Source organism: Simochromis diagramma, unplaced genomic scaffold, assembly GCF_900408965.1.
Source record: "Simochromis diagramma unplaced genomic scaffold, fSimDia1.1 OVJJ01000123.1, whole genome shotgun sequence".
NCBI classification, from domain to species: Eukaryota; Metazoa; Chordata; class Actinopteri; order Cichliformes; family Cichlidae; genus Simochromis; species Simochromis diagramma.
This window is the reverse complement of record NW_024386778.1, coordinates 2,915,601-2,939,752: the sequence shown is the minus strand read 5'-3', so window position 1 is coordinate 2,939,752 and position 24,152 is coordinate 2,915,601. Positions and strand designations below refer to the sequence as shown.

Below are 24,152 nucleotides of genomic sequence, written 5' to 3'. Positions count from 1 at the left end.
ACCACAGAGTTGTCAACACCCTGGGACCCCTGTACTCCAGGCATTAGAGAGGCTTGTAAGACGAGAGTGCCACATTTTTTTGCACTTTATGTTGTTCACTATCCTTGTTTTTTTTTATAATCCTTAAAAGACAATCAAGTTCCCAGTGAACATCAGTCCTCCAGAAAAATCAGAGAGTTGACCTGAATCAGTGCCACTGCAGAGCTGCACAGCTCGAAGGGAGGAGCAGTAGTCTGCCAATTTATCTGCCTATTTACCCAGTCTCTGAAGTGGAAAGACTATGAAGCACGCACTTAATGTCTGACTCATAAATCCACCTGGCTCTTCATATGAATGATCCTTAAAGAGTAGGTGATTGAAAGGAAGAGATATCCTTCTATATTTAGGTGAATGCATTGATCAATAATGCATCCAGCTTATCCTGTACCAGCTTCTTGATTAGCTAGCACTCATTATCCACTGAGGCTTTGTTGCATGCTACCAATCATCAAAATTCACCGTGTACTATTCTGAACAAATCTGAGTTTATGTTTTAAGCATGTCTCGTCACAATGTTAAAAAGGTCATATAAAATATTGAAGTCTTTGGTTCTCACTTTTACATTTAGTGGACTTCTTAAAGGGGCTGGCATTCAGATTATTATTTTTTTAAATAATTTTTATGTGACAGTAAAATAAATAGATAAAGAGTGTTTTTAGTGTTATTGTCGTCATGCTCAAACTTGCGCCAAAAAGTTTTGTTCTTTGTTCTATTGTCCAAATATGATTATTGGGGAGGTTATTTTTGGTGAGCCTGTTTCCCCCACAACAACCACTGGCATAAGGTAGCCCTCTGTCTGAGGTCGAGGTAACCGTAGCAGGCCTTGGAAAGTGAAATGCGATGCTGCAGGCCCTCAGGGCTGTGTTTTTGAATCACAACTGCATAATGAGCTGGCAGAGCTCCGGCTGCATCAAAGATGCAGCACCCCAGTATCTGTTTCAAGTCACAGTGCACAATAGTGCAGTGTCACCTGTGCAAGAGCAGTGGAGGCGTTGGGCTCAAGAGGAGCACTGAAAAAAGGCTGAAATCTTTCTCCCACCCTGCTATGACACCCTCAGACTCACTGCTTACACTAAATCTCCCTGTTACACTTTGTCTGTGTGGTGCTTGATATTGTTAATCTTCCTTTCAATCAAAAACACGTGTTGGAAATGGCCAAAATACTTGTTTTCAACTTGAGAACTCTAGAACAGCGGTCTCCAATCCCTGAGCCACGGACCGGTATCGGTCTGTGAGTCGTTTGGTACCGGGCCGCGAGAGTTGAGGCTCGGATGTGAAATTCATGGTTTTCAGGGGTTTTATCGTTAACTCTGTTTCCTTGGGTCTTTTCCCGTGTTGTAGTTGTGTGTCTTATTTTGAAATAAATATTTGCGCATTACCATAGCGACCAGAGAGCATTAAGGAGCAGAGAGGAGGATGTTACTCTCAATGTTGTTGGCACATTTCAGGAGGACGCTGCTAATAAAGTTACACAATTACACAGTGAATTTGTGTTTATTATTATACTTACAAAATACAACAGTTTTTGTCTCAGTTGTATCATTTTGTTTTGTTGTATTTATCCGTGACACCTTAAAGGCCGGTCCGTGAAAATATTGTCTGACATTAAACTGGTCCGTGGTGCAAAAAAGGTTGGTCATGACTCACTGATCAATCAATAAGTGAAGGTAGCACATCTTTACAGTTAGTGACATTTTTGCCTGTGTTCCTATTTCTGGTTTAAATCAGTGAAGTTACTGAAAACCAGCAGTCTGACATTACTGGCTGCATAGAAATACATGGAAGGTAAGTGAAGAGCACAACAGTAATTGGTGGGATTATTGGGAAACAAACAAGCCCGGTATATGTTGTTGTCAAAAATTCTGCTTATCGTTAATGTGAATGCAGTTTAAGCATTACCTAGTGGATTAAGTGGAGAGCTAGAAATAGTTGGACTTGACCTCAACACAGAACTCAGGTTCTTGACCTTGTTTCCTGAAAAGGAGCTGGACTCTGGTCCACTCTGAAGTTGTATGTTGGGGTTTTCCTTGGTGGAGTAAAGGGTTTCTTTCCTTCACCTTCAGCTTGGGGATGACATGTTAACTCTTTTTTGCATGACGCTGCAGAGGACACAGCTTTACGGGACTCCTTTCTTTGGTGGATTCTTGCCAGAGATTTTCTTCCTGTTAAAAGCAAGTCTTTCTGAGTCATTAGAACTGTGGTAGTATCTCTCGGGCACTAAGGTGAAGAGAGGACTGGAGTCTTAATGAGTTTGTGGAACTCCCGAAGCAGCTGATGGGAACCATTAGGCCAAGTGGAGTGTGGCTCAGGCAGTGGCTGAAGTAAAAACTCAAGTCTGAGAGGAATTTGGTGAGGTTGTGGATCAAGACTTTAGGTGAACATGATTACGGCAATGAGGCAACTCAGGAAGGGTTAACAGCACTCCCTCCTTAAGCGCTTATTAGCAATGTCAATAGCATTGTTTAGCCAAATCCAATATTCCATCAGTGCTTAGTATTGTTGTGGTTTGATGTTTTGGAAGTCAGCATGGGGGAGTTGGTGAATTCACTGAAGTGCTGTTTCAGGATGTCAGGAATCATCAGGAGTCTGGATGTGTTCAATTAAAATATCCTTATCTAGTCTGATGGTGAAGACTAACATCTCTTGTGACTGCTGTTCTGTTGGTTTTATGTTTCACAATATACTGTTCTGTCATTTCTACTAATAAATGAATGGATCATTGCTGTGAACCCAGACAACTGGTGGCTCCTTAATCTCATGACCAGGGTTACCTGAATACAAATCCTCCCCACTTTTGGTGTCTGAACCACATTACACGTCCCTAATTCTAACTAAATGTTAACTAAAATATGGATATGCTTTACTCTAATGTTATGAAAGTCCAATTCTCAATCGCAATGTTGGACAAAACATCAGTGCTGAAAACTAGCCAGTTTCATTACTGATCAATTACAAATTATTTAGAGGATAGCAAGGAAACCGTTGCTAGTAGGTCAACATCGACCATATGACCTGCTATAAAGTGCTGGATTCAGATGGATAATCTTAGAAAAAGTCCAGAGTTGGATACACGCACATATCTTCAATTTTTATCCATGTAGTAAACGTCTATATTCAAAGAGCCTCTCCGCCATCATTCTGACATCTATACCTTTTACAGAATACTTCAGTATTTTATGGGGAATAGCAAATATTGCCCAAATCTATTATAGTACGGTTATAAGTGAAAATTTATATTTCTGACCATTTTATCACTGCAATCTCAAAAGGTCGTATATGTCCTGTTGGAAATTTGCCTTAAAATTACTGTGATGTAGTATTCACACAGAGATGCTGATGCTGTGCTGAACACTGACTGAACTCTAAACTAGTTCTTAGTTAGTCTTGCCACCAGGTCTCAGTGACTGGTGCTAGAGGTCATTTTGATATGTTGTTACACTGATTCAGTCAGCTCAGTTTACAATTAACTGCTTATAACAAGCCTTTGTGATGGCGGCTATGCTTAAAAAAAACTAAATGAAATGGGGGAGCCTGCATTCTGACAGAGTGTGCTTGAAGACATCGCTGAAGCAGTATGAATGATGTTTTACTCTGACGGTCATCATATCGTCATCTGCTGGATATTACATAGGTTAAACATGCGGGAAGGGGAGGAGCTTTGACAGTTGATACTAAAACACGTCTAATATTTAAACTGCTCACAAAGATCATAATAATACCAGAAATGAAGCAGCGTGTCTAGAATTTTGTGTGAAGACTGCAGAACTGTTCTTACAGCCGCATCCATGTTTCTATGTTGTTTTTATGGTAATCTGATGTAGAGCATATTTAAAATGTACTTATTTGCATGGCATTGCTGTTATAGTTTACATTAGAATTGCTTTAAATGCTGATGTTCACATTCTTGGATAGTGCATCCAGACCAGGACACTCGAGGACGAAAAGACAAACTACTTGCTCCTGATGAATGTAGTGTGTGTGTGTGTGTGTGTGTGTGTGTGTGTGTGTGTGTGTGTGTGTGTGTGTGTGTGTGTGTGTGTGTGTTTGCTAGAAAGCACTTAGGCATGTCTGTATGAAGGTGTGTTAGTGGGTGTACGAAGCTTGTTGTCATATAAAGCGCTTCGAGTGCTCGAGCAGAATAGAAAAGCAGGGTATAAGAACCAGCCTATCATGTACCATCTAAGACATGGTGAGATATGTAAACTATCGTATACGATAAAGATTTTCTCTTTCTCAAAAAAATGTGTGCTCCTCTTCTTCACTAGGAGTTTCTTTTGACCCAGCGGTTCCCCCAGTGAACCCCACCCCCAGGCCCTTCCTGACTCAGGGATACCATGGGACCCCCTCCGGTTTACCTTTCCAGCCTCCTCTTCCTCTCGTTCCTCCTCCTGTGCCACGCCGGGACCTCCTTCAAGCCCCAGGTTGTGGAGCGAGCATCTGGCCCTGAGCTGCCGCAATCCTCTGGTAACACCTCAGGCTCTGGAAAACGGACGTGTTCTGACACTGTGGTTTGTAAACCCGGCATCCTGCTGCCGGTGTGGCTACCACTCAACCCTCCACTGGGGGAGCAGGCAGGGAGGGCAATCATCTATTTCCTCTGTCTCATGTACATGTTCCTGGGTGTGTCCATCATTGCAGACCGCTTCATGGCATCTATAGAAGTCATTACCTCGCAGGTATTATTGAACTTAAAATTGGGAATTAAAAAATGCAACCATTTAATTTTTTACTATCAGGGTTTTGTGTTTGCTCATAGTTGAAGAGTGTTTTGGCTCCTTTTTATCAGGAAAAGGCAAATTTTGTTTGCACTTTGAGCTTGCCTTTTTTTAAATATCAAAGTAAAGTGCCAGTATATGTCGCCTTAGATGAATTAACAGATATGAGAATTAGGTAATAAAGAGAAACAGTTTTAAAATATTTACTATAAATTTTTTAATTTTCAATCTTCAATTTAAAAAAATAATTTTATCACATTAACTCGTTGCCAAAACAAAAGTAGTTCTAGTATCAGGCCCACTGTGTTTGAAGCATCGACTGTAAGTATAAGATGGACAAAGCCACTGTCACCTCACCCATTGCTGCTGGATTCCACTTTTGAATCACAGTCTTAACTGCCAATGAGTTGTTTGTTTGTTTTTCTGGGAGCTAAAAATGGACGCTAAAGGTAGTAATCCTGGTTAGCAAGCTGTAGACGTGCTCATCAGTGCTAAATAACAGGCTAGTTTAAATTTCAGTACCAAAACCAAAGCACAAATCTCTTGGCTGTTCTACAACTAGATAATTATTTTACAGATAATTCTATTAAATAAGTGGTGGCATACCTGTCAATCAAAGCAGCCAGACCCCTAAATTTATGCCTTACACAAATTAAATTACCACCCTCTTCCAAAAATGTTGGATCACCATGTAAATGTAAAAGCAGAATGCCTGATTTTGCAAATCCTATAAATTCACATTTTGTTCACAGCAGAATACAGTTTCATGCAAAACCAGTAGAAACGTTTTAAACTTATTAGATGACCTAGCAACAGGTCAGTAACATGATTGGGTGTAGAAAAACTATTTTAGAGAAGCAGAGTTTAAATAAAGGTTTGCCAATCTGTTAAAAAATAGAATATTGTTCAACATAAAATTGTGAAGGCTTTGAATATCCATCATCTTTAGTACCTAATATCATAAAAAGATTGATACATACATTGATACACAAGGGATGGGGCCAAAAATCAGTACTGGATTCTTGTCTGTGGCAAAGCTTGTTTAAAATGGACCGTAGTAGACTCAAAAACTGTGATTAGAGTTTACATTTTATACAATGTAACAGCATTTTGAAATTAGAGAAGCAGTCCTCAGTGCAGTTATTATGAAGAGTAAAACTGTCAACAGTCAAATGAGCTGTTTTTTGTACCAGACCGTAAACAAGATTTCCAACCTGATGTATTTGGGCATTTCAAATATGTCTCAACTGAAATTAAGCATTTTGGGCATTTTCCCAAACTTCTGTGACTGCAGGAGAAAGTGGTGACCGTCACCAAACCCAACGGTGAAACCACAGTCGCAACGGTACGGATCTGGAATGAGACTGTATCCAACCTCACGCTCATGGCACTGGGCTCCTCCGCACCTGAGATCCTGCTTTCTGTTATTGAGGTGCACAACTCATTACATTTGCAGCAACATATGCGTAACATATACAACAAATGCTGGAGCTGTATGTGCACTCGGAGTCTGTTTTGAATTCTAGTTGCTTTAGTTATGTTAACAAATGAGCTTTGATTGACTCCTTTTTTCTCACTTTAACAGGTGTGTGGGCACAACTTCCATGCTGGGGAGATCGGCCCGGGCACCATAGTGGGCAGCGCTGCCTTCAATATGTTTGTGATAATTGGTCTGTGTGTGTGGGTGGTACCTGACGGAGAGTCTCGTAAGATCAAACACCTCCGGGTGTTTTTCATAACGGCTTTCTGGAGTATCTTTGCCTACATTTGGCTCTACCTCATACTGGCTGTCATCTCACCTGGGATTGTAGAGGTATGTTCTGATGGTTGCATACATTTTAACTGAAAAACATATGTACTTCTGGCCACAGTGCTATTGTTGATTTTTGGAAATGCAGCCTCTGCACTAAACACACTTTAAAAATGAGTATTTCTTTAAAGTTTGTGGTTTTATGAGATTATTTTCTTGAAAAAATGTGTTGTACTCATAAATATACAATGACTAGTGTATTATTATTTCTTTCAACAAATTGAAAACTCATTGAAAATGCCATGTTGGCCCTTCACGTGGAATACGCAGGACCAGATGAATATGGCTAGAGACTGCCCGTACACCATAGGCCAGGCTTGGCCAACTCCAGGCCTCGAGGGCCGGTGTCCTACAGGTTATAGAGCCTACCCTGGGTCAACACACCTGAATCAAATCATTAGTTCATTACCAGGCCTCTGGAGAACTTCAAAACATGTTGAGGAGGTAATTCAGCCATTTAAATCAGCTGTGTTGGATCAAGGACACATCTAAAACCTGCAGGACACCGGCCCTCGAGGCCTGGGTTTGGACACCACTGCCATAGGCGGAGGAGAAGAGGACTCGTAGGGGTTTGCATTCTGTGGAGGCAAACTTGTAGTTTGTGCCGCCACTTGCGGACAGGATCATACCCATATTTTTTCATCTAAGAAGGGGTCCCCTTTATGAAAAAATATAAATGCGAGTGGAATCTCCTGAAATGAATTCAAGTCTCCAACACATTTATTCCGGATATTATCACAGTTACCTTTTGTCAGCAGATTAGACATGCGACGCTTCTGACTCCGTACAGCTGACAACGGTCCAGCTAAACAACAATAACAGCTGGTTATAAGCCAGTATTACCCCAGCTAATGATAAACTAGATTATTACAAAAAGCACACGGGTTGGTTACATTCTCATATAATACAAGAGAATTCCCTAAGTGTCCAAGTCAGCAACGGTAGATCCACTTCAAAGAAACTTCCACTAACACTGGCTAAAAGCAGCTAGCAGTGGCAAAAACAGCAGTACTTATGGACGGAAGAGTTGAGGATATCTTCAACAACTCACTGCAGTATCCCTGTCGTTGGTCAGAAGTAAGCGTCATTGACTCATACGCTCACACTGGACTCTTTTTACACAGTTTTACAGCCTCCTCCAGAGGCGAGGTAAGGAGAGGTAAGAAAACAGGATTCAGTTGACTTCAATCTGCAGTCTGCTGAGATCTAGTGGTGAGAATTCACACCCTGCAGCTTTAAATATTAATGCATTGTTACTTTTATTTGTATGACATTAGTGCCATTTGTTTTCAAATGTTTGTTCAAATTTGCTTTCTGCTAAATTTACTTTCTTTCATCAGAAAGTAATAATCATACCAATTCTACCAAATGTGGCAATCCTAACAATCTTATGCCTAAGCAGCAGATCTGAAAATATCTTTTTATAGCTTCCCTATGCCCATGTGCTTCGTTGGTATCAATTAGTTTGAAAAAACCTGAAATGTCAGTAAGAGGAAACTGTGGAAGACCTGAAAGATCAATAATACTCATAAAAACTACATCTCTGCATGGCAGAAGGGCAAAGCAAAGCATCACATGACTGAGCTGCAGACACAGAAGTGGTGGCTCACTGTTGCACTTTGCAGTGTTCATGTATGGACGACAGATTAGCAAGAAAACAAATATTTAAATCAACACCTGAATTCTGCTGTGGAGAACAAAGGGAAACGGTGGAAAATGTAAGTGGCAAGAATCTTCAAACAGATGCGGGGATCTTAAATACTGAATCTTACATGACATTCAAAATATTACGAGCTGTATTACAAGGTTTGGTAAATCCTCACTTGGTAACCCTTTGCACACCCACAGTCTGTATTTTTAGATTTAAGTTTTTAAAAACTTGCCGCAGATGTTGTGTTTCTAAAACTCACCCAAACATCTAATTAGCTAAAAGGTATACACATACCTTTTATTCTATTTTTAATATATCAAATGAGTAACTGATTATTTTTCATGTTGCCTGCATAATCAGGTGTGGGAGGCCATAGTGACGCTGCTGTATTTTCCGGTGTGTGTGATCTTGGCTTGGATCGCTGACCGCCGCCTACTCTTCTACAAATACATGCACAAGCGTTACCGTGCTGACAAGAGGCACGGCATCGTGGTGGAAATGGAAGGGGACCTTGCTCCCAAAGGCATTGACGTGATCGTGGACGGAAAGCTGTCAGACAGCAGTGCATGCCCTGGAAACTCCTCCACTGTTACGGTCTCTGTGCAGACAGGCAATGAACTAGACCAGAACAAAGATGAGGTAAGACTCAGGCAAACGTGTTATTGAGCCACTCAGACTGAAGGCTTTAAAAGAGCGTTTTTTTTCTCCATTAATTTCAGGTTTAACATCTGTTTTGTTTTAGCTAATTAGAACTCTGCTCCCTGTAGGGGTCAGCGCAGCTGATCATCGTCCTCTATCTCACCCTGTTTCTAGCACCAACCCTCAGCATGCCCCCCTTCACTACATCCATGAATCTCCTCTGTGGTCTTCTTTTTTTCCTCCTGCCTGGCCGCTACATCTTCAAAATCCTTTGTCCAATATATCCTTCTTTGCCTCTTCGGCACCTGTCCGAACCATCTCGACCTTGCCTCTAACTTTGTCTTCTAACCGCTTAGCCTGATCTGCCCCTCTGATATACATTTAGTTATGGCCAAATATCTTGTCAATGACATGAATGTCATGATAAGTTTATTTTTCTAGTGATTTCTTTGATCGGTTCTTTATCCAGACTGGAATAATTATACAGTATATATCTTGAATGACTGAAAAACAAGCATTGGGTTGCACAAGTTTGATTTTGTTTTACTTTAATCCACTCAGGGTCAAAACTTTGCTTGTATCCACACTAATGGTTAAATGTTCCTCAACAAGTTCCACCTCAACCAGGTACTTTTGGTAGCCATCAGCAAGCAACTGCCGTAATTCTGACTGGATATTTGACCAGTTTCAAGCAAAGTCAACAAATTTTGATTAGGATTGAGGCCGGAATTTTGGGGAGGCCGTTCCAGTAACCTGATGTTACCTTTGCTTACTTTACCCATTACAAAACCAGTTTTGATGTGTGCTTGGAATCATTATTCTATTCAAACACCCAACTGAGACCAGGTTTCAACTGTGTAGCTGTTGAATTAAGGTGAAGCTGAAGAATTTGGAGGCAGTCCTCAGTCTTCATTATTCCATCCACTTCATGCTTTGCTGCATGAACTGAATGTAATGCTGCCACAACAATTCTTGACCGCTAATACGATCTTCAGAAAGCCTTACCTTTACTCTTCCCAATATATGTCTTGTCATTGTGACCAAATATCTCAATCTTTGTTTCATCTGACCATAAATTTTTGCCCAGAAAGCATTTGGCTTGTCCATGTGGGCAGCTGCACATTTTAGAGAAGGAGCATGGACTTCTTTCTTCGTCTGCAGCCTCTCAGTCTGTGGTGATGTCAAATTTGTCACACTGGTCTTCCAGTTCATGATTCTAAACAGGTTCCTCTCATCTGTCTGTGAAGGTTCTCAGTCATCCAGGTCATCGTAGTCAAAGGAGCTTGCAAAGAAAAGCGTCTGGACTTCTTTAAGTTACTTGAAGACGTTTCACCTCTCATCCGAGAAGCTTCTTCAGTTCTAAGGTCAAATGGTGGAGAGTCCCAGATATAAACCTAGTGGGAGTGACCCCCCACAGAGGGACAAAAGGACCCCCTGATGATCCTCTAATCGCCTGAGCCAAGGTGTGAAACTGGGCATGGGTCCCAATCAGCCAGAGTTTCGGGTGAGTTCATTGTGAAACCTGGCCCCACCTTATCATGCGAATTCCTGAGATCAGATGGCCCAGGATGTGAGTGGGCGTTAAGGCGTCTGGGAAGGGATCTCAAAACTGGATTATAGATGGCAGAGAGTTGGTGTCGTAAACCCCCGCCTCTGTTCAAAGATGGTCGCTCACAGTGGATATAGATGGCTTCTTTCACTCCTCTTTCAAACCATCTGTCCTCTCTGTCCAAAATGTGAACATTGGCATCCTCGAAAGAGTGTCCTTTATCCTTAAGATGCAGATGGACTGCTGAGTCTTGTCCTGTGGAGGTGGCTCTTCTGTGTTGTGCCATGCGCTTGTGAAGTGGCTGTTTGGTCTCTCCAACGTAGAGGTCTGTGCATTCCTCGCTGCATTGTACAGCATACACCACATTGTTAAGCTGTCCCACTCAGACCCATAGTCAGTAGCATAAACTCAGCCACTTATAACATTGCTAAACACCTTGCTACCATCCTTGCTCCTCTCGTGGGGAACACCCCACACCACATCAAGAACTCCACCGACTTCACCGACAAGGTCCAGAAACTTACCCTGGATCCAGATGAAACCATGGTTTCCTTTGATGTAGTCTCTCTCTTCACTTGCATACCCACCACGGAGGCCGTGGAGACTGTCAGAAAACGACTACAAGAAGACAGCTCCTTGGAGGACAGGACCAACTTCACACCTGATCAGATCTGCACACTGTTAGACCTCTGCCTCACCACTACATATTTCAAGTACAACGAAGGCTTTTTAAAGACAAAAACATGGCTGTGCTATGGGCTCCCCCGTGTCATCTATTGTAGCCAACCTTTACATGGAGGAAGTGGAAAGGAAGGCTCTTGGCTCTTTCAAAGGAAGAGTACCCAGCCACTGGTACAGATATGTGGACGACACCTGGGTCAAAATCAAGACACAAGAAGTGGAATCCTTCACTGCGCACATTAACGCTGTGGATAAAAACATCAAGTTCACCAGGGAAGACACAAAGGACAACTGTTTGCCTTTCCTGGACTGCGCTGTGCACATTGAAGAGAACGGCAACCTCAACATCGAAGTTTACCGGAAGCCCACACACACGGACCAGTACCTCCTCTTTGACTCCCATCACCCTCTGGAACACAAACTTGGAGTAATTAGGACCCTACACCACCGGGCAGAACATGTTCCCTCTAAGCCTGAAGGGAAAAAGAAGTAACACGCACATGTAAAGGAAGCACTCAAAATGTGCGGCTATCCTAAATGGGCGTTCTTAAAGTCAGCAAAGAGGCACAGAAAAGAAGACCAGACACCAGCGAGGGAGGATAAGAAGGACAGACGCAACAACATTGTCATCCCCTATGTAGCCGGTGTATCAGAGAAACTCAGGAGAGTTTTCTCCAAGCATGACATCCCGGTGCATTTCAGACCCAGCAACACGCTCAGACAGAAACTGGTTCACCCGAAAGACAAAACGCCAAAACACAAACTTAACAATGTGGTGTATGCTGTACAGTGCAGCGAGGAATGCTCAGACCTCTACATTGGAGAGACCAAACAGCCACTTCACAAGCGCATGGCACAACATAGAAGAGCCACCTCCACAGGACAAGACTCAGCAGTTCATCTGCATCTAAAGGTCAAAGGTCACTCTTTCGAGGATGCCAATGTTCACATTTTGGACAGAGAGGACAGATGGTTTGAAAGAGGAGTGAAAGAAGCCATCTATGTCCACTGTGAGCGACCATCTTTGAACAGAGGCGGGGGTTTACGACACCAACTCTCTGCCATCTATAATCCAGTTTTGAGATCCCTCCCCAGACGCCTTAACGCCCACTCACATCCTGGGCCATCTGATCTCAGGAATTCGCATGATAAGGTGGGGCCAGGTTTCACAATGAACTCACCCGAAACCCTGGCTGATTGGGACCCACACCCAGTTTCCCACCTTGGCTCAGGCGATTAGAGGATCATCAGGGGGTCCTTTTGTCCCTCTGTGGGGGGTTACTCCCACTAGGTTTATATCTGGGACTCTCCACCATTTGACCTTCGAACTGAAGAAGCTTCTCGGATGAGAGGTGAAACGTCTTCAAGCAACTTAAAGAAGTCCAGACGCTTTTCTTTGCAAGCTCCTTTGCCACGATCTAGAAGAAGACCCAAGCTGTCATGTTCAGATGAGAGGAAGTCAAAGTGGTCCCACATCTAAATAATCTGCAGTTATATACATTGTTTAAATTGGTTATCTTTGAGTACCAAAGCTCCTCCCCTTAACCATGTTGAAAATTGCCCCAAAGCCAGATCTGTGCCGAGAAACCAACTAATTTAAGTGAACGCTACAAATTCTTCCAAGAAGTGTGGCCAAAGCTATGCTAACAGCTTGTTGATGGCAAGCCCACTAAAATGTAACCAAATATTAGTGGGGGTGTATGTATGTATTTTCATGTTCATGCTCATGATGAATGCATGTAAAGTTCTTACTGCTACTGCACATATTTCCAATCAGTTCATTTTTATTTAGAGCTCAGTGAGTTTATAAACAGTCATATTTAATGGTCACAGTAGACATTAGTTTTTAGTTTAGTTTCACTTTATTAAAGATACGCATGGGTCCATAGCAAATAAAATAAATACAAAGTACATGTAATATTAAATAGTGGCAGTTCATTATCACGTTTCCTGAAGCAAATAAGATTTTATCTCAGTTGGAGTCTCAATAAGGGAATTGCAGAAGAGCAGACAGGTTGTCAAAGAAACAACGACATGTTTTGTCATCGCAAACTAAGATATTTGTTTTCGTTCTGGTGTGAGCATCCCTCTTCACATCCTCACTGCAAACCCTGTCTGGATAGTTACAATAAAATCTCTTCTTGTAAGACACTGTTGAGCAAATAGTTTTTAAAGGGCATTTTTACATAACATTAAGCAACACACATATCTGTGTAAACACAAGACCTAGTCTGACTACTAGTTCTCCTGCTTTGATAGGTTGTCCGCATCTTGAAAGATCTTAAGGAGAAACACCCAGACAAAGATTTGGACCAGCTGATCGAGATGGCCAACTACTCTGCCCTGGTTCACCAGAAGAAGAGCCGTGCCTTCTACCGTGTCCAGGCGACTCGCATGATGATCGGTGCTGGTAACATATTAAAGAAACATGCTGCTGAGCACGCACGGCGTTCAGGCCACGAGACTGATAAGGCCACGTGCTCGCACATTTGTTTTGAAAGCTCCCAGTATCAGTGCACGGAGAACTGTGGCTCTCTGACCCTGGGGGTGATCCTCGATGGGGGAACTGGTCAGAATACATTCTATGTGGACTACTGTACAGAAAATGGTTCTGCCAATGCTGGAGCAGACTATGAATTTACTGAGGGAACCCTGGTGTTCAAACCAGGGGAGACCCACAAAGAAATCAAGGTAAGACAGGAAAAAAAGCTAATGTTAGTGTCAGTGTTTAACGTTTATCGTCACTGTCAAGTGTCAAGTGTCAAACACAAAAATTGTCCTGGAGAGGTGACCAGGAATCTACAGGGAGAGCAGAATTATTAGGCAAATGAGTATTTTGTCCACATCATCCTCTTCATGCATGTTGTCTTACTCCAAGCTGTATAGGCTCGAAAGCCTACTACCAATTAAGCATATTAGGTGATGTGCATCTCTGTAATGAGAAGGGGTGTGGTCTAATGACATCAACACCCTATATCAGGTGTGCATAATTATTAGGCAACGTCCTTTCCTTTGGCAAAATGGGTCAAAAGAAGGACTTGACAGGCTCAGAAAAGTCAAAAATAGTGAGATATCTTGCAGAGGGATGCAGCAGTCTCAAATTGCAAAGCTTCTGAAGCGTGATCATCGAACAATCAAGCGTTTCATTCAAAATAGTCAACAGGGTCGCAAGAAGCGTGTGGAAAAACCAAGGCGCAAAATAACTGCCCATGAACTGAGAAAAGTCAAGTGTGCAGCTGCCAAGATGCCACTTGCCACCAGTTTGGCCATATTTCAGAGCTGCAACATCACTGGAGTGCCCAAAAGCACAAGGTGTGCAATACTCATAGACATGGCCAAGGTAAGAAAGGCTGAAAGACGACCACCACTGAACAAGACACACAAGCTGAAACGTCAAGACTGGGCCAAGAAATATCTCAAGACTGATTTTTCTAAGGTTTTATGGACTGATGAAATGAGAGTGAGTCTTGATGGGCCAGATGGATGGGCCCGTGGCTGGATTGGTAAAGGGCAGAGAGCTCCAGTCCGACTCAGACGCCAGCAAGGTGGAGGTGGAGTACTGGTTTGGGCTGGTATCATCAAAGATGAGCTTGTGGGGCCTTTTCGGGTTGAGGATGGAGTCAAGCTCAACTCCCAGTCCTACTGCCAGTTTCTGGAAGACACCTTCTTCAAGCAGTGGTACAGGAAGAAGTCTGCATCCTTCAAGAAAAACATGATTTCCATGCAGGACAATGCTCCATCACACGCGTCCAAGAACTCCACAGCGTGGCTGGCAAGAAAGGGTATAAAAGAAGAAAAACTAATGACATGGCCACCTTGTTCACCTGATCTGAAGCCCATTGAGAACCTGTGGTCCATCATCAAATGTGAGATTTACAAGGAGGGAAAACAGTACACCTCTCTGAACAGTGTCTGGGAGGCTGTGGTTGCTGCTGCACGCAATGTTGATGGTGAACAGATCAAAACACTGACAGAATCCATGGATGGCAGGCTTTTGAGTGTCCTTGCAAAGAAAGGTGGCTATATTGGTCGCTGATTTGTTTTTGTTTTGTTTTTGAATGTCAGAAATGTATATTTGTGCATGTGGAGATGTTATATTGGTGTTACTGGTAAAAATAAATAATTGAAATGGGTATATATTTGTTTTTTGTTAAGTTGCCTAATAATTATGCACAGTAATAGTCACCTGCACACACAGCTATCCCCCTAAAATAGCTAAAACTAAAAACAAACTAAAAACTACTTCCAAAAACATTCAGCTTTGATATTAATGAGTTTTTTGGGTTCATTGAGAACATGGTTGTTGTTCAATAATAACATTATTCCTCAAAAATACAACTTGCCTAATAATTCTGCACTCCCTGTAGATTTCTCCCCTATAGTTGTGGTGTCTGTCATCAGTGGGATCAAAGAATCTGTCATTCTGAGAATTTAATTGTAGTGAATGTTCAATAAAATGGTTAACAACCATGTGCATCTGGAAGGAATGTAACTTAAAATACTTTGCTCTCTCCAGGTGAGGATCCTGGATGATGACATCTTTGAAGAGGATGAGCATTTCTTTGTGCGCCTTCAGAACCTGAGGTTAGAGGAGGGTGGAAATGAAGGGACGGGGACTCCACCCAAAGGGAGACTAGTGGAGCCGCTGGTTGCTACGGTCACCATCTTGGACGACGATCATGCTGGCATCTTCACCTTTGAGCAGCACGTGCTGCGGGTGAGTGAGAGCACAGGCATCCTGACGGTGACTGTGTTGAGGAACTCGGGGTCCAGGGGCACAGTTGCTGTGCCGTACCATACGGAAGATGGCAGCGCCAAGGCAGGAGTGGACTACGAGGAGACCAGAGGGGAGCTGGAATTCACCAATGAGCAGACCAGGTAAGGTATAGTAACATAGAGGCAATGACTGGGAGATAGGGGCACACTGTTAATCAAGCTATAAGCTGTCATTCCCGACATCTCTACTTTGGCTTCGGTGCTAAAACTTAAGCATATATTTATTTTTCACTTTAAGTCACACAAAATGACAAATAAAAAAAGGTTTGCTTGAAATTTTTGCAATTTTATGAAAGTATTCACAGTCTTTGCTATGACCCTATTCATTCACTATTGAGCTCAGGTGTGTCAAGTGGTAAATTCAGTTCATTGGACATTACCTATGCATGTTACATATATATAGGTGCAGATGTTTAAGAAGCAGAGACTATGTTGTATTTCTGAGTTTTTCTTCCTGTGTAAAATCACAGAACTGTTCTGTATAGAAATAAGTGCGTGTGTGTGTGTGTGTGTGTGTGTGTGTGTGTGTGTGTGTGTGTGTGTGTGTGTGCGTGTGCGTGTGCTTGTGTCTTCAGTCAGACATTGCAAGTGTGCATTATAAACGTGGAGGAGTATGAAAAGCAGGAAAACTTCTTCATTGTGCTTGACGACCCCAAATGGCTAAAGCGAGGACTCTCTTGTGAGTGTGTAATTATTTCAGATTTCATTTTTAATGTTAAAGTGACTTCTCATGACTCTGTCACTTAAAAAAATTAGTATAAGATAACAGTTGTAGTCTGTTTTTCCTTTCTCATCTACACTAATAGAAAGCATTAGATCGCATCAATGTGCAAGATCAAGTATCAAAACAGTAACAACAACACACGCAGCTGAATGCTGCAAGTAACCTCACACGCAGGCGTTCACTACTGTCTCTGTTTCACTGCAGCACAGACGCTACAGCTAATTATGAGTTACTGGTGTAATTATTTGTTCGTGTAACCTCATTGTGTCAAAAAGATGCAGAAATTGGATATTTGCATGCCAGTGGAGGGGAAAGAAGTAGTCGTGTATAAAATAATTTTTGTGGAAGTTCAGAAGGGAAATGAGTGTAAGGCTGTTTTATCACAGCATGAAAATATTGCTTGTACTCATTATCTGTCTTTGTTCACAGCACTGCTGCTAAACCAGGGTAAGATTGTTTGGGTGTGGTTTTGCATGTGATCTGTGCAGCATTTTAAAATAGCTGGCTATTATTTTGAAATTCCAAATCCTTGGCTCTAAATGTGACAGTGTGAAGTGGTCGTTTTACACTATCAGCAGAAATTTGCATTTCTTGTTTTGAGCTCAGTGAACGCCCAAGCTCTTGCTTCTTTTTACACTCACTTTAATACCTTACTGTCAATTTGTGAGTTTGTCTCAATGGGCATGAAGACGTCTGTAAAATGTTTATGAATACATTAATATTTATTCCACGGGTTTGTGTTTTTATTAAAAAAAATAGTGGAAGGGCCAGAGGATGAAACACTAAATGTGCTTGTGAAGAGGGCCAAACACTCGGGAAGTACAAGTAGAAAGACTGGCTAGCTTATGTGCAACCCAGGTGAGCACATTTCATTCAAGCAAGCAGAAACCATCTTTGGGCCAGGAAAAGCTTCAACTCTATTGGGAATGCTTTCCACAAGGTTTAGGAGTGTGTTGATGGGTTTATGGGAATTTTTGATGATTCTTCCAGAAGCATATTTGTGAGGTCAGACACTGATATTAGACAAGTAGGCAGTTGACCTCAGGTAGAGGTCAGGACTCTGTGCAAGTTCTTCCACACCAAACACTTCATCCATGTCTTTATGGACCTGGCTTTGTGCACTGGTGTGCAGTCATGTTGGAACAGGGAGAGGTCATCTCCAAACTATTCCCACAAAGCTGGGAGCATGGAATTGTCCAGAATGCCTTGTTATGCCGAAGCATGTTGTGGAAATTTTAAATAACCTGCAAACACCCCCAGTGAGCATTTTGAAGTGGTTTAATAACATATTGCAATATGGATATGTCAGATTCCACAACTCTTACATGTTGGCCCATCTCACGGGTGGGGGGGGCGGAGCTTTACCTTCAGCCCCATCCTTAAAACCTTCTCCCTCACAGAGAGAATTATGACCTTGTTTTCTGTTTGGCCGTCACCTCCCTTGAGCAGGATGTCCGTCTACAATGGATCCACTGTGAAGGCGTAATAAAACTTGGGGTCCACTTGTGATAACATTCTACATGCATGCATACAACTGGTGACAGGACTGATCTTGCTATACTAAAGTGACAAAGCGATATTACTATTACTAATGTGATATGATTAAAACATGATTAATACAAAAGAAATCTGCCACCAACCCCACACCATAATCACCCCTCCACCAAACTTTACAGTTAGCACAAAGAATCAGACAAGTAACGTTCTCCTGGCAACCACCAAACCCAGACTTGCTAGATAGAGAAGCATGATTTGTCTCTCCAGAGAACATGTCTCCACTGCTCCAGAGTCCAGTGGCGGTGTGCTTTACACCACTGCGTCTGACGCTTTGCATTGCTCTGGGTGATGTACGGCTCTAATGCGGCTGCTCGGTCATGGAAACCCATTCCATGAAGCTCTCTACACACTGTTGTTGAGCTAATCTGAAGCCCACATGAAGTTTGGAGGTCTGTAGCGATTGAATCTGCAGAGAGTTGATGACCTCTGTGCACTATGCACCTCAGCGATCTAAGTGTCCAAGTTTCTGTCGTTCCCAATTGCTTTCACTTTGTTATAATACCACTAACAGTTGCCTGTGGATATATTTATCAGTGAGGACATGTCATAACTGGACTTGTTAGACAGGTGACATCTCATTGCGATACCACAGTAGAATACACTGAGCTCCTGAGTGTGTTTGTAGAAGCAGTCTGCCTGCCGAGGCGATTGAAACACCTCAATATAATAATTTGGATGGGTGAGTGAATACCTTTGGCAATATAATGTAATTGATGCACTGTACTGTGCACTTGTCTTCCCACTCTGATGGCAAAATTTACAACCAGTTGTAAATGGTTAAAAATGCAGAAGCTACTATATAACATGTTACATTGTGCTAGTGTGCTATTTTTCTTCACCTTAGCCTCAACTGAGGTTAAGAGCACGTGTGTAAGATATCATTAAGGCTTGAATAGTGATCTCCTGTCTGCTCTCTCTCACAGTGAATCCCACCCCTGAGGAGGAACAGGCCAGGAGGATCTCTGAGATGGGAAAACCCATTCTTGGAGAGCACAGCAGGCTAGAGGTCATCATAGAGGAGTCCTGTGAGTTTAAGGTGTGTGTGGAGTGAGTGGGGGGTGTTTGTTTCTGTATTATCATACAAGTGTTACACTGCAAGTAAAGTGGCAGTTACTGACATGAAGTTATGTTAAACACATGCAGCCTGAAGATTGACAAATTAAACCAGAACTTTACTTGCAAATTTGGACAAATTCCTTTAAAAACTTTGAAAAATAAATGTGTAAGATTGTACAAGTATGTGGTTTTCTTCACTAACCTCCTGCTGCCTTGTTGTGCGTCAGAGTCCCAATGGAGTACTAGACCAGGTACAGTTTCTACTCACGCGCTGTTTGATACTCATCTGCTTCCAAACTATCTATTTTATTTTATTCCATGTACCTTTATTTCCCATACATAGAAGGAATGTATGTGTACATTGTGTATTGTGTAAGCACTGCTTGACTAAGTCCATCTCATTTGGTACTGTGTTTATACCCATCAGCCACTATATTAGGTATACCTGTATAATACCAGGTTCAAACCCCCTTTGCCTTCAAAAATACATTTATTCTTCATGGCAGAGATTTAGCACGATGCTGGACGCATTACTCAGTTTGGTCCATGTTAACATGACAACATGACTCAGTTGCTGCAGATTTCTCAGTTTCAAATCTCTTGAAAGGTACTCTGCTGACTGTGGAGACCGTTTGAGTACATTGAACTCATCGTTATGTTTAACAATCAAGTTTGAGATGATTAGAGCTGTGTGACAAGGCACACTACCCTAAAACTTGGGATTATAAAGGGATGAAAGTGTGCCAAGAAAAAATGGCTCATAATATTATATCATTACTGCAGAACTAAACTGTTAATACAGGGTAGGATGGATCCACCCTGCCAGATTCTGACCATCCAAATGTGGCAACAGAACTAATTAGACTGATTAGACCAGGCAACAATGTGAGTTGCTGCTGCTTTCCTATCCGCTTGAAACAGTCTAGCTTTTCTGCTCTGACTTCACCAGGGCAGTTTCACCCAGAGAACTGGCACTCACTGACCAGTCTTTCTCTGACCGTTCTCCTTAAACTCTAGTGTGAAGGAAAATCCCAGTGGATCAGCAGTTTCTCAAACAACCACACCACATTCAGAGTCACTTAAATCACTTTTCTTCCACATTCTGATGCTCTGTTCGAACTTCAGCAGCTTGTGTTGACCCTGCATACATGCCTAAACGCTTTAAGCTGCTGCCGTGTGATTGGCTGATTAGATATTTATGTTAAAGAGCAGTTGAACAGGTATACCTAATTAAGTGGCCAATAAGTGTTGTTCATGTGTTCTTATTCTTAATTAGAGCAATGAATAGATCATTTAAATAGTATTTATTCTTTTTGGTGTCCGGGTGTGTGTTAAATAACAAAACAAGTTAAAATGAAAAGACATTTGAGACGTGGTTTGAAAAAAGTCTTGAAACTGTGTAATGTGAACCCATCTGTTGTGTATGCATCCATGTAAGCAATGATTGTTTCTGCTTGATTACCAACATATTTAATTTGTTGCAACAGAACACTGTGGACAAACTGCTCAAGGATACAAATCTGGCCGTGGTGATTGGTACGCGCTCATGGAAAGAGCAGTTCATCGGGGCGGTCACAGTCAGTGCAGGTCAGTGGCATCTTTGTATTTATTTATTGTTTTGTGTTTTTGTCATTTTTTTGAGCTTCACTTGTAAATTTCTGAAATTCAAGTTTGCCTGTGAATCCTTATGCATGAAATTTATTGCACTGCATGTAATTTTATTAGAAGACTTTGTGAACGTTATAATTAAAAAATGAAGACTTGTACTTTTGAAACCAGGTATGGACACAATGTGGACTGGGAAGTGTGGTAATGTCTCTGTGTTGTAAATGATAAATGGCCTGTATTTGTATAGCGCTTTACTGGTCCCTAAGGACCCCAAAGCACTTTACACAACCAGTCACCCACCCAGTCACCCACTGGTGATGGGAGCTACATTGTAGCCACAGCCATCCTGGGGCGCACTGACAGAGGCGAGGCTGCCGGACACTGGCGCCACCGGGCCCTCTGACCACCACCAGTAGGCAACGGGTGAAGTGTCTTGCCCAAGGACACAACAACCGAGACTGTCCAAGCCAGGGCTCGAACCGGCAACCTTCCAATTACAAGGCAAACTCCCAACTCTTGAGCCACGATCGCCCCCAAACAGAACTCTAACTTCAACAATAAACTTTTGGTGGTTAAAACTGACTAGTGTACAGTAAACGTCGCCTTGGCTCATGGATGTGAAAGATTTAAGATGCTTTAAATACTGATAATATTTTTTGATGTGTTGGGTCTTACAGGGTTAAAGCTTCATCTGATACTATGAAGCGGTCTGTGATTGGCCCAAAGTGTGATTGCACCATTTGTAGGTATTGACGTCTTCCCTTTTTTTTGCCGTGTTTGATTTACTTTCTCTGTGTCTTGGTAAACAGGTGATGAGGATGAGGGAGAGGAGCAGCGAGTGCCCAACTGCTTCGACTATTTCATGCACATATTTTGTATCTTCTGGAAGATCCTGTTTGCTTGCGTCCCACCCACAGGGTACTGGAATGGCTGGGCGTGCTTCATAGTGTCAATCACTGTCATTGGTATTTTAACAGCCATTATCGGAGACCTAGCCTCCCATTTCGGGTGCACCGTCGGCCTGAGAGACACTGTCACTGCAGTGGTCTTTGTAGCACTGGGGACTTCTCTTCCTGGTTAGTGAGGTGTTCTTGTTGTCATAGTTGTTGTTGTTGTAAACACTCTTGTATTGCAGAAGTTTGAATTAGGAAAGTGAATGTAAGAATGTACAGCTGATTAGCCTCATTCTCTAACTTGACTGTTTTTTTTTCCAGACACCTTTGCTAGTAAAGTTGCTGCTACGCAGGATCAGTACGCAGATGCGTCTGTGGGAAACGTGACAGGAAGTAACGCAGTTAATGTGTTTCTGGGCATAGGTGTGGCCTGGTCTGTGTCTGCCATATACTGGGAAGTCAAAGGGAAGGTTTTCCGTGTGGACCCAGGATCACTGGCCTTCTCTGTCACGCTTTTCACCATTTTTGCCTTCTTGTGTATGGGAGTGTTAATGCTTCGCCGAAGGCCGTCCATAGGTGGTGAACTAGGAGGCCCACGCGTCCCCAAAGTCCTTACCTCACTGCTGTTCTTTGGACTCTGGTTCCTCTACGTCCTCTTCTCTAGCCTGGAGGCCTATTGCCATATACAAGGCTTCTAAAAGAGCACAGCTGTGGAGAGTCATGCCTGCACAATAACACACACACACAAAACTCCCACTGATAAACAGTTGCCGTCATCATTTGACATCTGCTGCCACGGTTTAGAAACATACATATACACACCACAGATTCAACCACGGAACATCCGCTGCCGGACTGTGAAATTATTGTGACAGCACTCCTTCATTTTCACCTCATGAAGTGCAGCGACTGTTTTTTAAGAAAGCAGAATAGATGTGAAGTCGCTGGATTTTGCTTGATACCTGGAGACTCGCATCCTGGATGCCCAGGATTTGGTCGTATGTCTCCCCACACCTGTAGAGTCTGGGTCAGAGCTTATTTTACAAGATGACTATTTCAGGCGTTTATATACAGTAAGCTGCTCAGATACATAAAAATAACAGTTGGAAGAACACTACTTTGCTTCATATGTTTCTTTCGCAAAAAGAGAAACTTTGTTTGTTAGTTCATTGTTGTCAGTATTCATGAATCCAGGTGATTTGAAGGAAGACTGCAGGCCACTCAGTAGCAAGTGAGCTTTTTTGACAGTCCACAGGAGAAGCAATAAGCTGCTGTTATGAAATATCTCCCACTGCTCAGTTGTGTGTCTGTGTTGCGTTAGGTGACATGAGGCACTGTTTGATGTTTAGCGCTCTGCACCTGCTTAGTTTGATCTCATTGTAGGCATTGATAATAGCAACACTACATGGAGCCAGTATTGAAATGTGAAACTGATAAAAAGTTACACGATGAATTTCTCATAAGCACCTTGTGTCTGCCATTTAGTTTGACTCCTTGAAAACAACGATTCATTCACCCCTGAAGTCTTATCTGTTTATTTATCAATGGTGTAATGTTATTGTATTTCTAATTTTATGAATTTGACTGTTATTGACAAAAGCACGTTGTAATTTATTGTAAGTTGTCATAATTACATTTAAATTTTAACTGCATGTGTCTCGATGAGGTTTGTCTTCAAGTCCACGTAAGTAAGCATGATGACTTATTGGGGTTATATACTTACCTGTTCTGTGTTTAACAGATGCATTTTAAGTTTGTGCACCCAAAAAACATGGAAAGTGAGGTTAAAAAATATTTTTCTCTTAGAAAGAAAAATCAGTACATAATATATAATTTAATATAATATAATAACATGTCATGCAGGTCGGACCTCAATTAAAGCCTAAAAAATTCACTATCTGAGATTTTAAGCAGAGCAAGATGAGTTGCTGTTGCTGGGGAGCAACTGATCACACCTCTTATTGTAGAGAAAAGTCACTGATAGCATTAAATGGTATGTGAAGAGGAATGTCAGCGTATTTTGTTTCCTTTTTTCTTTGTTGATTGATTAGAGGGAAGGTTTGTTTTGCACTATTGTTCTTTTTTATTAAACATAGAAAAGAATGAATGATCCACTCACTGAAGAACGCCAATGTCCCTTATTTATTGAACCTGTGAAACATGGGGGGGTTAGATCACCTGCCATAGGTCACATGACCAAGACCAGTGACACTAATATCCAGTGTAAACCACGTCTTATACAAGAAAAGAGTTGACAAATAATCGTCAAGTAATACATATTACCTTGGCATGGGTCAGTTAAAGATGGTGTTGACTTTGAAGATGAAAATGTTTAAATAAAAACACTTTATAAAAGACTTCCTACAACCCAGGATTCAGTAGCTTGTAGAACCATATATAGCAGCCTGAAGCAGCTGACTTTATCAGTCTTTGTTGTGGTTGTGGTTTTAGCCC

The 24,152-nt window shown here is 42.0% G+C and overlaps 1 protein-coding gene across 2 annotated transcripts in view; it reads left to right on the top strand.

The window, feature by feature from the left end:
- Positions 1 to 23,949, top strand: part of slc8a2a (solute carrier family 8 member 2a) — a 34,077-nt gene extending 10,128 nt beyond the window's left edge. The window contains exons 2-13 of one of the 2 annotated variants that reach the window (XM_040011924.1): positions 4,305 to 4,715; positions 6,049 to 6,186; positions 6,340 to 6,567; positions 8,576 to 8,854; positions 13,344 to 13,775; positions 15,601 to 15,962; positions 16,436 to 16,539; positions 19,065 to 19,177; positions 19,425 to 19,448; positions 20,685 to 20,784; positions 21,615 to 21,881; positions 22,020 to 23,949. In XM_040011924.1, the coding sequence (XP_039867858.1) occupies positions 4,374 to 4,715; positions 6,049 to 6,186; positions 6,340 to 6,567; positions 8,576 to 8,854; positions 13,344 to 13,775; positions 15,601 to 15,962; positions 16,436 to 16,539; positions 19,065 to 19,177; positions 19,425 to 19,448; positions 20,685 to 20,784; positions 21,615 to 21,881; positions 22,020 to 22,396 (2,766 nt within the window). In that variant the 5' untranslated portion in view covers positions 4,305 to 4,373 and the 3' untranslated portion in view covers positions 22,397 to 23,949. The remainder of the gene's footprint in view (positions 1 to 4,304; positions 4,716 to 6,048; positions 6,187 to 6,339; positions 6,568 to 8,575; positions 8,855 to 13,343; positions 13,776 to 15,600; positions 15,963 to 16,435; positions 16,540 to 19,064; positions 19,178 to 19,424; positions 19,449 to 20,684; positions 20,785 to 21,614; positions 21,882 to 22,019) is intronic. The other variant, XM_040011933.1, reaches the window with a different exon arrangement.
- The last annotated feature ends 203 nt before the right edge of the window (positions 23,950 to 24,152 follow it).